The 17,794-nt window shown below is 37.0% G+C and overlaps 1 protein-coding gene across 3 annotated transcripts in view; it reads right to left on the reverse strand.

The window, feature by feature from the left end:
• LMBRD2 (LMBR1 domain containing 2) overlaps nt 1-17,794 on the reverse strand; it is a 31,181-nt gene that overhangs the window by 12,922 nt on the left and 465 nt on the right. The window contains exons 1-13 of one of the 3 annotated variants that reach the window (XM_012577631.5): nt 17,617-17,791; nt 10,940-11,161; nt 10,636-10,715; nt 8,388-8,486; nt 7,346-7,513; nt 6,290-6,500; nt 4,751-4,825; nt 4,285-4,398; nt 3,530-3,713; nt 3,022-3,203; nt 2,107-2,240; nt 1,804-1,909; nt 999-1,096 (exon numbers count right to left, since the gene is read on the reverse strand). In XM_012577631.5, the coding sequence (XP_012433085.1) occupies nt 999-1,096; nt 1,804-1,909; nt 2,107-2,240; nt 3,022-3,203; nt 3,530-3,713; nt 4,285-4,398; nt 4,751-4,825; nt 6,290-6,500; nt 7,346-7,513; nt 8,388-8,486; nt 10,636-10,715; nt 10,940-11,113 (1,625 nt within the window). In that variant the 5' untranslated portion in view covers nt 11,114-11,161; nt 17,617-17,791. Of the gene's footprint in view, nt 1-998; nt 1,097-1,803; nt 1,910-2,106; nt 2,241-3,021; nt 3,204-3,529; nt 3,714-4,284; nt 4,399-4,750; nt 4,826-6,289; nt 6,501-7,345; nt 7,514-8,387; nt 8,487-10,635; nt 10,716-10,939; nt 11,162-17,616; nt 17,792-17,794 lie in introns of those variants that run through there. The other 2 variants (XM_072922874.1, XM_072922873.1) reach the window with 2 other exon arrangements.

Below are 17,794 nucleotides of genomic sequence, written 5' to 3' on the forward strand. Positions count from 1 at the left end.
TCAAGATTTTAATTCAACCTTTGTTTTCGCATGTATCTTTCTTAGCACAGGCCATTAAAGCAGCCCTCTCTCCTTTAATTTCTATTCTTTCTTTTCACTTTGGTATTCAAGGCCCAGCATGATCATCGTGGACAAAAGGTCAAGCTTCTCTTTTTTTGTCATTTGCTTTCCTGTTGTTTGTTTAGTTTTGTTTGATTAAGTTTTTTGTGTGATTTTTAAGATCCACCACCACTTTTGTCACTTAACTTTAAGGTAAGCAGGGAGAACTCACAACTACATACTTGTTACTTACTATCTGTAGATCTACATACAATATTAATGGATATCCAAGGCATTTCACCTACATTGTACTTGACTAAAAACAAGAGATTGCTTCTGACTGAATGGCAATGCAAAATTGAAGATATTAACATAGATGCATTTCAGCAACATCCAACTAAAAGTATCACATCCCTTACAGTGTTCAAAAGCAGACATTTCAAAATGATAAAGCAAGAATGTAACAATGTTTTCTGTAATTACCCTTCTAGCCTCCAGCCAACTATGGCTTACGGAAACAAGATCAAATGACTTAAACCACTATGCATTACCAGAAGTCTGGTAACACATCAGAAACTTGATATGAGTCTATTAGAAAGTTCAATACCTAAACTTGCAGCTAGTGGTCCTTAATTTATTAGAAAACTTTGCTGAAAACGATAATTTTAATCAAAAGCACAATCTAAATGTCCCTAGGTTCCAAAGTTTGAACAAATCATCCCTTAAAATCTATGAATGAAGTTTAAATTAACTCAGTTATGAGTCAATACAATCCATATTTTTAAAATGTACACATTTCACCTATATAAATAGCAATCTATGGATTTAAGATTTGTATTTTTATTAGAATGACACAACTCAACTTTTGGAAAAGAAGTACTGAATCTCTTCCTGAATTGGATGAAACTAGTTTTATTAATGTTAAGAAGCATAGAGGATCTATCTTGCAAATCACTCACCTGAAGTATGTAGCAATACAAAGAATGACAACAAGCATTGGGTAGTATATATAGAATCCATCTGCAATGAAGGACAGCACTCTCATGGATCCCATTATCTAGGAAAAAAAATCCACAAGAACAAGCTCGAATTAGCTACATTCTACATAAACCCATGAAGAACGTGCTTTCTCACATAAATACACAATCCTTTACAGTAACTGAAACAATGGCAGTATTATCAGAGACCTGTGAGAATAAGCAGATGTAAAGGTCCCCTCCAGCACTGAGGTTTCTGAAATGCTAAATTTTGTAGTCTCACCCACTCCAGAACAAGGCAAAATCTAGTGGATTTTTTTCATCTGCTGTGAAGAGTCTCTAGACAACACAAAGAATCTACGTACTAACAACAAAGACATGAGATATAACTTGCCACAGAAACCAGGTCTTCAATAAAGCCACACTGGTTTTCAGTAGGAAGTGAGGATTGCTCCCAAGATATAGGGAGCATCATCTATAGGAATGCCCTACATAGTAAAGCCACTGAAAGCTAAAACGAACAGGAAATGATATCAAGAAATGAAAACACCCTGAACTCTAAAGCATAATACTTTACTTTCTTAAGATAAAGAAGGGGAAAAAAAAAAGCTGTTGATGACTTCTAGAAATCATTACCAAACTCCTTGCCTATAACCAAATATTTTTCAACCTGTTGGAAGGATTGAAAATATTTGAATATCTGAATCTTACTATAAGATGTATTTAAAAATATTCTGTCTATTGTCCAAACCATATTAAAAGCTCAAACCCGTATTTTCTTACTTACGGATGTATAAGCAGTTGGCTGAGTATTTTTGTGAGAGATTGTTGCATCCATATGGGTCAAGCCCAGAAAGTTCAAACACAATGGTGGAGTAAGACGGCAGAATAGCCTGCACAAATGCAAGAGGCAACAGCATTTAAGAGAGTTTCTTACATAACCTACAAAGTCGTAACTGGATCTATCATAGAACAACAATGTACAGCTCATTACGAATTATACAAAATAAAGAATGTAAATTGAAGTTTCATGGACATTTTCAATTCAGTATTTGATAGAACACCTATAGAACATATACCAAATACTCACATGCCACTGAAAAGGAGACTGTATGCATCTGTCTGATGATGTGAAGCTAAGTAATAATAGTTAAATACACGGATCCTGAATACAGTAGAGTAAACACAGATACTTAAGAAAAAGATGGTAAGAAAACAGGCCATCTAGAGGAAAAAAAAAAATGTTGTTAAGTTGCTTAAATGTAGAACTCTAGCAAAGGTTTTAATGTGTTCAGCAGATAGCCTGTCACATGCAGAGACCATCTCCAGCCTTTATTTTTCATTCTGAGATGTGAGAACACCACCAGCTCTAAGAAGAGTTTTGGGAGTTTTCCAGAACAATTTAAACTGGAAATTACAATATCCTGCACATAAGCTAACACAGTTGACCCTAGAAACATTCTACTACTTCTTGTTAATGCAAATAAAATTGCTGTAATTGCCTCAACAATTACCATGACTGATCTGGCATTTATTTCCACAAAAAAGCCATAAACCCAAGCATTTTCAAATCAACCTTTTCTAAGTATATATGGGAATTTTTCAGCTCAGTATCTTTACTGATAAATTTGTGCACACATATGCTAGCCACACCTTTTGACTGGATTCCCGTTCATTTGCAAATTCCTCAGTTTAGAAACTGAGGTCACGCACATGGCTGTTTAGGCAGAAAGTCTAATTAACACCTATGTTCCAACCTAGTGTTTCAGAAATTACTCTGCACATGATATTCAGGCCAGCTGGGTCATGCCTTCACTGTATTTGAGAGTTTTAGCAAGGGGCAAAAGGCAGACTTCCTCCACACAAAGTTTGGTACCATATATTTAGAGACTTTCTAAAAGTTGACAGATTATTTAGAGATTTATTTTAAAATCTATCTTATCTACTGCTGTTATCATAACCATTGACCTGAAAATATTTTTTCAAGTGATTATCTCCAACTTACCTCTATGTATATATAATTATATGTCTTTTCTGCCAGTTGTATGAAAACAGCAAATAGTGACAGAACTGGTTTTGTGCTGAAGAATGTGCACTCTGACCACACAACAATTACAGAGAACGTGGCCAACACAACTGCAAGCACTCTGTAAAACCATGGTCGGAGAAGGCATTCCCAGTACCACTCTGGAAAAAACAAACACACAGACATACCCGGAACAGGTTAATGAAAATTACACAACCAGAAACAGAACTCCCTCACAAAAGGCTTCAAAGTTTGCTGTTGCTTTACTGCAACACGTAACTGCTACCGAATTTGGAAATAAAATTGAAGCTTATGGCCAAGAGTATAAATTAGTATCTGATAGTTCTCCCATACATAAATACATTAATATTGTATTTATTGCTTCCCTCTGCTGCAGCTGAACTTTTTACATAAAACAATTGGTTCTTGTTACAGAATGGTATGAGTTATGCCTTAACATTCCTAAAACCTGCAACACAGCACTTACCAACTGTTGGTGTGTAGAAATACTGAATAATTTTATTTTCTGGTTCCTGAGAATGAAAGGTATGAACAAACTGTCGAGTTGCACTGCTTTCATTTTTTGCCACATCTTCCAGGTAAAATGCTTGCTCTAAAAGAATTTGCCACTGGACCTGCGTACGACGATGTCTCTGCACTGAATAGATTACCTACAATAAATTGCAAGAAATTAGGGTTACAAGGTACTTGTTTCAAAAAATGGCAGAAAATCCTTGAAAAACCCCTTGAAAACGTGTGCATTGCAGAACTGCAAGGACTGTATCTTCAAAAAAGCAGGTACCTAATTTTCTAAAATACATAAATCATGGAAGTACTACATAAACAATTACTGAGTTTTGCAGGTCTTTTACCACAGTCCATCTATAGCAATTAAATCCTACTTTTCCCAAACTATCACTTTATTTTTGCATCTCAGGAAATATCAAGCTTTTAGTGAAGTTCTTTTTCAGAATGCACTGTCAGTCAACCATTACAAGGCTCACTCATAGACAGCTATAACACTATCAAGATACAACACAAGAAGAACACTTTTTACATATCCAAAACTTTGATAACTTGGGATATTAAATGTTTGTGCTTTTTCTCACCAAGAAAAGTTTCTGTTAAGTAGCTTTAACCCACTGTACTAAACAGTCCAGATGAAGTGCATTCAAAATCTTTGACCAGCATTTACTCTCACTACAGTAGCATAGTAAGGCATTCTCTCATCTATCAATATACCTGTTTGTGAAGTTTGGCCAAACTTTTTTCACTGGGATAACTGTTCTGTCTTTCATCAAAATCTTCATAATCATCCATGTTCCTACCCATTCTTTCCTGGTACTCAGTAGGGCACTGGAAGGAAAAGGGAAAATTAACTAGGAGACAAAAAAAGTAGCAATCAGCTTTTGCTAATTATTTGTAAAAGTTTGGGGCATTTCATGCAACTGAAAGCTCATTCTAAGCATACATTTTTCTCTCTTTCTACAAAGGCCACTTTGACTCTATGCCAACATACATCTGATAATTATGTATGTCATAAGAACGTACTGCACAAAGAATTTCAACTCAGTCTCAACAGAAACTCAGATGTCAACTAGAGATTTTATATTAATCGCAAAAGAAAGTAATGTGCAAATATTCTGTATGTGCAGGAAGCACCTCCTCCCAACTGAATAATTATGGCTGAAGATGAGCAATTGGTTACCTTTTTCAGTATTGTATCAACACATTTCCGCAAGGGGTGGTTATATTTGATGCTCTCACTTACTTTGCGGACTTCCTGTTGAGATAAAAAATAACAGAGCAGTTTAATTATGCTATATTAAAAATGTCAATTTAAAAGATTTTCATTAACTATAAATTTTTACTGGTCAATTAGAATAGCAGCCCTCCCAACAGACAGCCATCAAAGCTTCCTAAAAGTTTCAAAATACAGCTTCCTAAAAGTTTTACTAAATATAGTTCCATATAAGGTACCTCATAAAAGGTAAGTGAAGTATTTGTAAAGAACACATATGTTTTTAAAAAATAACAGCAGTGTACAAATATACAACTACATAAATGTGTGGAGGATTGGTTTCTATACATGAAAGCTGAAGTTTAAGTTGCAGATTAAAAGGAGATAAAGAGTAAGTCCCACTGACTGACTCAGGGCACTGACCACCACTTTTGGAAGCCTGTTCCAGTGTGAGACCATCCACCACCCCTGTGGTATGGAAACTGCTTCCTAATGTCCAGTTTGGACCTCTCTGGACAGAGCTCTGAACCACCCCCATGCATCCTGTCACTGGCTAACAGGGAAAAGAGATCAGCATCTCCTTCTCCAGGTATCTGAACAATGCTCCTAGTAATTTGCTTCAACTTTGGTCAGCTCTGAAGTGTTCAGACAGCTACATCAGATGACTGCTGTTGGTCCCCTTCAGTGGAAATAATCTGTTTTAAGTGCTATCATGGTAAAAAAGGGTTGCCATTGCTCATTTTCTAGTAAGTTTTGAAGTTATGTCCCACTTAGATGTTTTTAACTGTTTTAGCAGTTGCTTCAAAATGCTGTTAGAGATGAATGAAGATTCTATTACTGTTACATGATTAAGAGTCTATTTGTGTTATGAGTCAGTATAAATGATGCGCAACATAAATTTCCACCCTATGCTACAACAGTTCACACATATTATTCCAAGCCATGGTATCCCAGCAGAAGAACCAGGAGTTGCTATTCAAAGGGCTAGATTTCCATTCTTGATTACATTAGAGACTATTGCTCACTGATATTTAACAATACAGTCTCAAAAGAAACAATTATCTTTATATTCTCTTCTCAAAAAGCATGCAATTGTGGCTCCACAATTTGGGAACTCTTCTCAAGGTTCCAGAAATACACTGTGAGCAGAGCATAAAATAAGTACACAATTTTAACACTAGTGAAACATCTGTACACTGATTGTTCAAGCTCACTCAGAAATATCATTTGTTAGTGACCAGTACTACTCCAAAACTGTCAATAAAAGAACAGACTCATCAAATAATGGTTATCAAGTTGCTATGATTTTTAAGTTCATCACAGCAAGGACTGTTTCTGTTTTGACTTTTGTATAGGATTGAGTGTTACCAAGTAGCACATTACGATGATTTTCTTAGTTTACAGATATTTTACAGTAAGCTTATTCTACAACTGTCTAACACCAATGATTCAGACACAACTAACAGCAGCATTCACTTTTTTCCACAGGGAAAGCTAGTTCCTTACCTCCATAATATCCTCTAAATTCTCCTCTGCATCTGCTTTTTCAGTCATAAGTTTGGCAGCTTTGAAGTAAGTCTTCATGAGTAGGTAACCCCTCTTGGCCCCGTTCCAGTGAGAACGAGGGATTTCCACCAAACCATAACCCAAAAGCAACACAAGAAGAAACAGACCCCATGTGTTTGCAGCAGCTATTCCAATAGTCTGAAGCTGATTCCTAAGGAAACAAAACAGTATAAAAAAACTCAAACAAACAACATCCTCCTATTCTGCCTGCAAGAAACCAGCCTTGAAGTATTAATATGTACCAATATGGCTTTCAAGTTTACAGGAACAAACTCTGGTATCACCCAGATTTTTGCCTGGAGCCAGTCTGCTGCTTGGCTGTACTTAAAGCTGCCACAATTTTTCTGTATGTCCTGTTCTGCCCACTATAGGTGGCAGATAAGAATTTGTTTGTTCACAAAGAAACTGTTCTCCTAAAGGAATATGTTCCCTTAGGAAACAACATGAACTTATCAAACCTACTGACAGTGAGGTCAAAATAGCATAATGGCAGTCACTGTAAGAAACAGTCTTTTGTGTTTGCATTCAGAATATTGTGTTCAGAAATTTGTATTCAGATTTCTAGTCCATCTGGTATGGAAGACTATAAGCAATTTATAGATGTCATTTATTTTAACTTTCCTTTTCACCTTTAAAGTCTACAGTATTTAGATGCACAACACAGGAAATACCGATTTTTTTGAAATACGTTTTTCTGAAAACATTGGAAATTTCTGCACTAATTTTGCAAATGTGTTTGTATGGAGAAAAAAGCACCATTGCAAATACAAGAGGATTCTTCTGCTGTACATACCAAAATCAGAAAAACAACGCCCAAATTTCTATAAATATTCAAAAAGCCCCTTTCATAAAAAAAGTTAACATAATTTTCCAACCGACTAGCAAAATATTTTAACTGAAACTATTTTTTTCAGAAAGTCACATTTCATCCACAGTAGAAATTATCCATGACAATTGTGTAAGAACTCATGGAAATGTTTACAACATTATTCTCACCATTGTAAATTGAAGTTTGGGTTTACAGCTACATATATTAGAAATGCTCCAAAAATCAGCAAGTAAGTGCCATAATAGATGGCATTCTCAATCAAAGCAGTTTTGATCTTTCCAGTGATGGAGAACCCTCCTGATCTAGCATATGACTGCATGAAAGGTAGCAGAATCCTAGGAGAAAAGGAAATAAACCAAAATCACATCAGCCAACCAAAAAAAAAAACAAAACAAAAAACCAACCCAAAACAAATGAACAAACAAAAAAACCCACCAACCCCCACCAACCAAATCTCACAAATACCCAAACCACCAATCTCCCCAAAAAAAGAACTTTAGCAGTGTCAGGTTACTGAGGCAGCAGTGTTAAAGTTTAAGACTCCCAAGCTTCTAAGAAATTAGCTACTTAGATGTTTTTATTCTAGATGTACCTGTCTGATGGCAAACCTTATACAAGCTGCAGATAAAAACAATACAGTTAGCTTTGCTATGAAAAATCTGTGATAAGTAAGAATGAACTAACAACCCTGAAATCCTTGAAACTACAAAAATAATTATTTGATAACAGGTTGATCAGAAACCACACAAAGCACAGACAACCCAAAACCCTACAGACAAACCTTTTTTCTGTAGCTATGTCTAAAGCTTTATGCAATATATCTGATCAAACCAACTAATTTATAATATTACTCAAAAATCACCCAAATTATTCATGGAATTATTTTGGTATGTGGTTGCCTAAAACCCTTTTTTTTCAGACAATCTATCCATAAACCCCTACACATGTAAATTGCTTCGTTTCAACTACAAAAGCGAACCAAGGATAAATGGCTGCCACCTGAAATTTGCTTCCACAGAAGCAAGAAAAAAAGAATACGACTAAATTAGTAATTATTTATTTATACAGAAATTTCACTACTAGCAAATAATATACCATTTAAAAGCTCTTTGCCATACTGTGTACATTTTCAAAGAATACTATGACTGTTAAGATAGTCCACTTAAAAACTCTATCATTGTCTTTGCCATATTCTTTTGCCTGACTTACCATGTTAAAAACTGAGACGTCCAATATACAACACGCCAGAAAATTGGCATAATTCCATCAGGAATATAACTCCAGGGTTTGAAACATTTTTGTTTGCTGCTACAATGTAAAGAAGACTATTGTTAGTTGCAGAGCCCTGAGTATAAAAAGCAACTTCTATAAATTCCTATCTAAAAAGGTCTTTGAAAAGAACATAGAAGTAGTACAATGCTATTCAAGTACATAGTCAACAATCAATCATTTCCCAAATAAATAAACTGAATAATCACTAGAAATATTTCTCCTTTTCCTAACCAAAAATAATGTATTTGGACAGGATATCTTTCTTAGAGAAAAAAACTCAGAAGTTCCAAGACTGAAGAGGACTAGTCAATAAAGCATTTTAAGGTGACAGTTTTTTGTTTTCAGTAGTAATAATTTCATGCACAGAAAGAACATTTGTTTAAACAGAGAAGCATTAAATTTTAGTTTTTAGCAGGTTTTTAAAAAATATCTAGGCATATAATCATCTAGAGCACTTAGTCATACAAAAAACATGTTAGTTATTTCTTTTGCCACCCAGCTGGATTAAGTCAGTCACACATACATTTTGCTTCAATAAACCAATACTCTTCTGACAGGCAGTGTTCACTACAGAAGACAGAAAAGTCAATGAGCCCTTTTAAGAAAAAAAAAAAAAAATAAAAGAAAAGAACAAAGGAAAAGGTTTCTGTCTAAACTAAGGCAGTTTGTTTTTTTTTCCACACACCTGTCTGGGTAATGAAGCAAGGGTGAGTCAAGGGACAATAAAGTCAACTTAGATGAGATTGCCTAATGAGAAATAATTGATGTTTTCCAGGGTCGAACTAGTTAAGCCTGAGTTGTAAGTTTTTATATGGCCTAAATACTTTCAAAACTATCAACTTAAGATAAAATGAAAGGTAGTATGACTAAATAACCTATGAGAGCTGCTGAAACCTTTATGACAGGCTGAGAGAGCAGAGGCTGTTCAGTCTGGAGAAGGGTAGGTGCCAGGACACCTTATAGCCCCTTCCAGTACCTAAAGGGGGTTTATAAAAAGGAAGGAAATGGACTTTTTATAAGGGCAAAGTGACAGGACAAGGGGCAATGGTTTTCAACCGACAGAGGGCAGGTTTAAATAAGAGATTAGGAAGAAATTCTTTACTGTGATGGTGGTGAGGCACTGGCACAGGTTGCCCAGAGAAGCTGTGGATGCCCCATCCCTGACAGTGCTCCAGGCCAGGCTGGATGGAGCAACCTGGCCTAGTGGAAGATGTCCCTGCCTCTGAAAGAAGATTGGAACGGGATGATCTTTAAGGTCTCTTCCAACCCAAACCATTCTGTGAGTCTAAGGAAAAAAGTTTGTCTGAAGCTTTAGATAAATTAAAAGGTTACTGAACAGTTTTCTAATTGTGTATATAATTAAATAGATTTAACATCCACTGGGTAGTCTTAAGTATAGGGTGCAATACTGTGTGACTGCCACTTCACCATTCTTCTGGGTCCCTCTTCGGGGCAGCAAGACTGGCAAGGCTTTGCACAGACACTGGCTGATACATTAAAGGCTCTGATCATCTTACAGATAACTACTCTGCACACATCAATAACACAGGGAAACAGCCAGTGTCGGCTAACGGAGGACAGCCAAGGAACGAGCCCACGTTAGTCTACTTCTCCATGGTTAGGGATTACATTGTTCCTGCCAGCACACACCTAGCAGGCTACCATGACTTTGCTGGAATACAGTACATTTCAGGTAACTGCAACTGCCATATGTATATGTAATTATAAGAAGCAATTAGATATGCCCCTGACATATAAGACAAACAGCTGATTTCATTCATATGGTGTAAATTAAAGGTATAAAATTAGATTTTTAGGTTTAAAGTCTTTAAGGTTGTAAAGGACAAGCATTCATCAAAGCCTCTCCTCATAACCAGGATTGCTCAAAAAGCTTAGTCCTATTGCTTTAACAAAAAAAAAAAAAAAAAAAGGAAATCTAGTGACATAAAAAAAGAATAGTTGGGTAATCAGCTAGAAATACTATATAATTACCATGTAATTACTCTCAGCAGATAAAGACCCACCTTTCATCACCTTTTCCCTCACTGTCCTGTGTATTTAAAACTTCAAGTTTTGCATCACACAGATAACACTTATTCATCAGTCTTAAAAACATAATAGGCTATAAATTAAAAAAGAAAATTATAAAACACAGTCTAAAGGAAAAAAACCATATAGTTCATACCTTGGAGCAAGAGTAACATAAGAGCCATTATTTTCTGCAGGACTGGAGTTAACCGCAAGTTTGCATCGATTATAAATAGTCTAAAAGATAAATTTGAAATGTTTGGAATAGATTTGTTGTCTGATGAGACCAACAGAAAATAAAATTAATTATGAACACAAGGCATTGTCACGTTTAATTTATTAAGATACTACATGAAAGACTTATTTGGTGTTTCTAAGAGATGGTTTCCTGCAATCACTAGTTTAGAGAAATACCATAAACATTTGATGCAATTAAGCAGGAAGTCCTGCACGTTACTTACCGTACTGACATCTAGAGGCAGGATGAATACAATCAAGAAGCAGAGATACCAAGCCAATAATGTTGCTATAATCACCAGCCTATGCTGTTTCTTGAAGTCTCCATACCGGTGAAGTAGGAATAAGGCCAGGAAAAAGACAAACACTATCTCGAGGCCCAGCGCTGCACCACTCATTGTTAAATATTGGCCCCAGCCACACCACTCTCACTTGGGAAAGCAGAACTGCAAGACAAAATGATATTTAATAACATTAAAATCTCTGGAAGATATTTACACAGAAGAGTTGTTCAATGGACACTTTAAAACATTAACTGACTTTTGCCACTTCACATGACCAAGATTCTTATCAGACAAAACCAAAGATTTTCAGCAAGATGCCCTGAAATCCTCTGAGGAAATCAAAACATCTCATTCCAATGCTGTCATTTCCAGCAATGTATTAGGACAACTCTTGTTCATCATCTTGATATACAATAGATCCAGGAGGCAAATCTCTGTCCTTAAATAAACTACTAGCCCAACTTTAGGTCCAGGACAAACTTCAAGATTAAATTCTATTCTGCTCTTTTTTCCTCCTTTTAGAAGCAATCAACTAATTTTTACAAAGGGTTAAATGTTTAAATAAAATGTTTCTGGATAGCTAATGAACAACATTTTTACTGGAGTGTACCTTAAATAGATATTTAAAGTCTGTACATAAGCGTTAATGGAGAGTAAAAACACAGAAAAGAATGCGCTAGTCTACTTGTAATGCACCTCTTTTAGGTTTGAAATGTCAAGAATTTTGATTCACCTTCCTACCCCTCTCTTTTATTCAGAGAAACAAGGTCTCAATTCATTTGGTACAGTTTGCCATTATGTATTTTTGCTTTGCTTGTCCTTCTGTGTTTAATTACTCTCTTACCATCAGAACTACTGTAAGAAAGTTCATACAGCTTTACACATACAAGGTATTACACAAAGGGACAGTGAGCTGCACAAATCCATTACAGAAAATGTCACTGAGTTGTTACATTTTTATTTAAATTGCATCAGACCTTTGTAATGAGCATCATTTTATCACAGCCATTTTATGCGTTATTTAAAAAAAAAAAGTTTATTACTGTGGCCAGTCTTTCTTGTCTCTCCAACGAGATTAACATTTCACTGATTTTATTTAAGTGAAATAGTTTTTGCTATGGCTTTGCTGTTAAGACTTCCAGTACTTTCACTTTTCTGGAGATTTAAAAGGAATGCTATTACTGAAATTCCTCTCTATTTACTTTTATATCTCTTTAGAACTTCATAAAGTGAACCGTTTCTTTTACTAATTTCTCAGTAAATTGCTTAAGCAGATCTACAATGTTTGAGGGCACTACACAGTGAAAACTCTCTTATGTACACTAAAAAACCTCTAAAGTTTACTACCTTGATGGACACAGAGGAACAATTATTCTGTGACTTTTTTCTCCCCAACGAGTTATCTTCCTGTTTCTAGTCAAAGATTTACACACTTTTACTTTCCTGCCTTTTGTCAAACATGTTTATAAAACTATCAACACTTCCATTAAGACAAATCCCCTCCTTACTATCTGTCTGTACTCTACTTTAGTTAGATAATTTGTACATTAAAAACTCAGGATATCTCAACCATTTCTCAATCACTTATTCAAAGCAAGTCCTTGACTGTTCTATTGCACCATTATTGCTTCCACAGAAAAGTCTTTTCAATTTCCAGTATAATAGCTAATTTTGCAGAAGGAAAAATAACAAAACAATTACAGCTTTTAAAAGTATCAGCTTTGTTAAGGCACTGCTACCTGGCATGCAGCTTTTCGTGCCCATTACAGCCACACCTTTTGCTACGTAAACAAAAAGAATTATACAGCATACACTTCATTAGTCACAAAGTTTTATTACAGTCACACCTAAAAAGCTTCTACCAAAACAAAAGGTAAAATGTTTTTGTGCAAGATGCTGCGCACAGCTACTCTCATGAGGGTACTTCCAGAAGTATTATAAAAATTTCCTGAATATTCTAAAGAGGGAATTGATCCCTACTGCAACTTAACTCACTTTCAAAGACAAAAGTGACTTTGCAGTTATCAGTAAACTACATCTTTATGTTCTTCTCTGGTTCCCATTTTAATCTCAAAACACAAAAAAGAAAGGCCTATTTTTTCAAAAGCCCGAGACTAATAACAGAGTTGTTTTGAATTAATATATACACATTTTCGAAGTAACAGTTTAAAATTTTTAGACAGAAACCATTTAAAACCAGCTCGCCACACAGAAAGATTAAATGGAAGAAAATCCACAAAGTGAGAAATGCAATACTTGAGAAGAGCTCTTCTGGTGAACTAAATCCAACCCAACAGTGCAGATGCAGATACATCAAGGACCTGTGCTACTAGATCAGGCCTTAAAATATGTTACTGCAGGCTATAAAGCCATGCCTTCCTGTGGAAAGCAGCATTTGCCACTGAACCTGGTTGTTAGCTCAAAGAAAGCTAAGCCTCTTACCTATCATCCTGTTTCATCACTTTATTTAGACAGCCATCTCACTATTGGCATACAGCTACCTAGTATCTGCTTGCTGGAATTCCAAAAGTGCTAAAAAAAATGTTGTCCTGAAATAACTGCTTCAGAAGAGCTCTCTTGTACTGTAGAACCTTCAATGGCTTAGAGGATGCTCCTATTAAAGCAATGACAATGACAAAGTAACAAGAGCCCTCACCATGAATTGAGAAGTATTTATCAGCATACTCAGTTTCTGAAAAAACAGGCAACTGCAAATTAATACAAATAAGATTAAAAGCTGAAATACTGGCACAGGAAGTGTAATTTAAGCAATAAACATAAGGACATGCTCTTGTGTTAGCTTAAGATTTTTCTGCTTCTTTTTAGATAGACAAAATCAGTGAAGTTTTTAATTCTACCCAACTACTAACACTGAATGCATCATAAAGGGCTCAGTTCAGGCTTAATTCCCTTTATATGAGAGACTCCCTACTATCAACAGTATTAAATTACCCTGCCAACCTAAGAGCAACTGCACTCACGACATCTACATTACAAATGAACTCTGCCTGGTACAGAAACCTCAAGTTACTAAATGAAACAGCAGAGAATGAAAACCCCCACACTTTTGAGCTTTAATACAGCACCAAATTTAACAAACCCACTCCAGTATTATATTCTTAAAGAAAGGCTGGAAAGAGTAAAGCATATCTGTTAAGGATTCCGCCAGTCTCTCAGCAAATGCCTGAGGAGGCCTGAACAGAGTTAAACACTACTTCATATACCTTACTATAAAGTATAAATAGGAATAGAATGTTTCCTTCACAAATTCAGCTTTCTTAAGGCTTCCAAATTCTTTCCCTCCAGGAAACACAACACTGCTTCTATATCCTGTATTTCTGTGGTTGATTGCTCCTGCTTAGAACAGGAACAAAACTCTGCTCAGCTGTACCCATTCCCCCTCTTCGCAAGTTTCCAAATCTATAAGGGATTTTGATTTACACTGCCACTTTCAGAAAAACCTCAAATCTCTCATAGTTTTGTGCCTTCTATAGTTTTAATTACCATACTATTTCATTAGGGAAACTCTGAACACCATTAAAAGTATTTGACAAGGGAATGGCCTCCTTAGCCACAACAGTGGCTCCTCCCAGCTTTCTTTTCCAAGAAAAAACATCCTAAGGAATAGAATCAAAGTCCTAAGCAATACATAAGATTATAAACTGATCCTCTTGTATACAGTAGGTCCATCAGTCATTACTTAAATAGATTAGATTACTCCAACTATTTGCCCTTGACAAACCGATGCTGTCTTTTACTCACCTATTATTTTCTATGCGCCTACAAATAGTTTTAGCACCAGAATTTTTTTCAGGAATTCAAGAAGAGGAATCTACCAATCTGTAGCTCTGCCTGTCCTTCAAACATTACTATGCTTCTAGTTTTCCTATCTGGTACCTCAGACATTTCTAGAATACTAAAGACTTTTTATTGTTCTTCAAGCATTCGCAGGTAGAATTCAAACAAATTTGAAAAAGCTGCATTTCTAGACATTTTGGATATTTCAGCTGAAACACCTGAGAAACCAAACAGCCTTGCTTTCTATTTTTAAAGATCATACATCTGAAGAAAACCTGTCACCAAAAAAGCTGCCGAACTATGAAAGGGACTACCAGAAACAGTCAGCAACAGAATTAAGAGCCTTAACATACCAAAAAAAAAAAAAAAATTAAAAAAAAATTTTAAAAAATTAAAAAAAAAAAAATTCTGGGCAACAGCGTCTGCCACCTCAAGCTGAATTCACAACTCACCTGCAAGAACAAAAGTTGCAATCTCCAGCAATATACCAATGGCCAGCTCAATAATGACCTTCTGCCTTTCTGACAGGGAATAATCTGCTAGTTCTTACCAAGGTTTTACCAGCACATTTCACTTAGCAAAAAACCCCAGTGTTTGGTTTCTGAAGCCTGCCCTGCTCAGCAATATTATGCTGCTAAGAACCATAAAGACTTCAGTCTACAGACATGTAGGAGTAGACTACAGACTTTAGTACTGACAGAACTGCCCCAGACAAAGCGTCCTTGACACTTCCATCTTAAAACATCAAAATGGGCTAATTTATATTTCAGAACTCATAAACAGAGAACAAGAGGCAAAGAAACAACACAAGTAGTCCCTTCAGCTATTTTAGTATTTAAGTCTGCATAGTCTGTTGTGGGGATTTCTTTTAGGTCGGTTTCGGGTTTAGGGAAGGGATGGCATCATGGGTTTTGTTTGGTTGGTTTGGGTTTTTCTGTTTACTTTATTATTACACACTGGCCTTACGGCTTGGGGGAAATTGTAAGTATTTATAAATAGACAACAAAGAGCTGCTTTATCTCTGTACAATGAGAAAAGCTATCTAAAGAAAGAAAATAGCCACAAACTGTCCAAGAAAACCAACCAGAGAAATTATCTGATTGCAGTATCTGAGAGAAACAACCTCTGAAATTAGTGAAGAAAGCAATTTGTATGGGTTTGTTCTTCTAAGATACACTAGTCAGTCTATGTACTGACTATATTAGTACCTGTCAGTTCAACTACTTTGTAATGAATAAAAATTTTAAATTGACTAAACTTTTAATGGATAATAGATCAATGTTTAGAGAAATAAGTTTTTTATATTCTAATTAGAAAAAAAAAGCCACATTTTTGACACCACCCAAAAGAGCAGTACTCTCTGATTATGCAATAGACTAGGTAGCACTAAATTCAAGATAAATACAAGACAAAAAGACCAAGACGCATTACAATTTTTGTGTTCAGATGCAAGCAGGGACCATCAGTACAAAACTATGGCAAGCTCATTTGCTTTACATAGTGCTGCCTTGTCCTCTACTAAAGGACCACATAACCTTTAAGGTTGCAAAAGATCTCCAAGATCATCAAGTCAAATTTTTAATATATTAAGTACCACAGAGGCTGAAGCTTTCAAACAGTTTAGGGAAGCATGTTGAAAATAACACAGAGAAGAAAATTATTCACTTATTAGAGGAACTGAAATAGAACCAAATACAAGCACTGTACAGTTGCATGCAGAATCAAAAAAAAAAAAAAAAAAAGGAACAGAAATCGCTATCTGGGTTACCAGACTAATGCACTCACACGAAGCAGGTGTCAGTAAGGCAGTCACATGACTACTGCCCCAACACTGCTTTCAGGCAAACAGACTATTTCTTAATTTCCAGATTGTAAAAAACGCTCGGATTTTTTGTAAATCCCTCTTTCGATTCCCCATAAATTAATAAAAAACATTGACATGACTCACAAAGGAAAAAGGGCTGCAAAAAAGGTGAAAAAAACTCAGGTTCTTTTTTTGTTTTTGAACCAAAACTCCACCTCTTTTTCATCTGATTCTGTGCTTAAACAATCTTTGAACAACTGTTCCATGACTTAAGATAAGTCCGGAAACGGTGAAAAAATACTTTTTGAAAGATTGTATGGATCTTAATTTGAGTCACATCATTCTCTCTGTATGTGACTGAAAGCTGTGTACTCTTTGCTACGGGCTCCATTACCACCCTCAATTTTATAGGCACGTCTCTCCATCGCTATGCAGCAAACAAAGGACAGAATCTGCAAGCAAGTAGTTGACTAAGAGCAGGGCTGTAGGTGTGTTCAGAATTAGTTCTCCATCCCCACCAATTTCAAAACAAGCAGTTTAGCGTAAAAAAACGCAGGAAGAGCTGCATTGCCGAAAGTCCCGCGGACTGTGAAACGCGGTGTGAAAAGACTGCGGAGTCTCTTCAAAGCATGGTGAGGCTCAGGACCAGGTGTTCCCAGAGAAAACCTCTCTCGGTGGAATGTGCCAGCGCTCCCCGGCGTCCCCGCCCGCCCGTGCGCGCACAGGCCTGTGCGGCACAGCACCGAGCTCCAGGGACACGGAACCAGCACGGCCCCGCCATACGTGCTCGGGGTTCCTGACGGGAGGGCAATACTCGGGATGAGCCTGGAAACCAACGCATCGACCGCCCTCGCCCAGCCGTGCCCCGCGACCATCCTTCCCTCCGCGTCTTTGTCACAGGGGACGTGCCCGGGGGCTGCCGCTTCCCAACCCGGCTCCTGTCCCCGCTCCCGGCCGTGACTCGGCACTGCGGCCCCGCTCCGCCCGGACCCGCATCCCGCCCGCTGCGTCTCACCACGACCGAGCAGCCGCTCAGCGTCGCGTCCCCCGCGGCGCTCCACCGCCCACCATCCCGGCCGGCACCCCGCTCAGAGCGTGGCACAAGGAGCGGCGGCCGCTCCCGGCTTCTTCCACGTCGGAGCCGCCGCCATTCGCCGCCCGCCGGCCCGGCACGGCTCCGCCTCCGGGCGGGC

Source organism: Taeniopygia guttata, chromosome Z (genome assembly GCF_048771995.1).
Source record: "Taeniopygia guttata chromosome Z, bTaeGut7.mat, whole genome shotgun sequence".
In the NCBI taxonomy this organism is placed as follows: Eukaryota; Metazoa; Chordata; class Aves; order Passeriformes; family Estrildidae; genus Taeniopygia; species Taeniopygia guttata.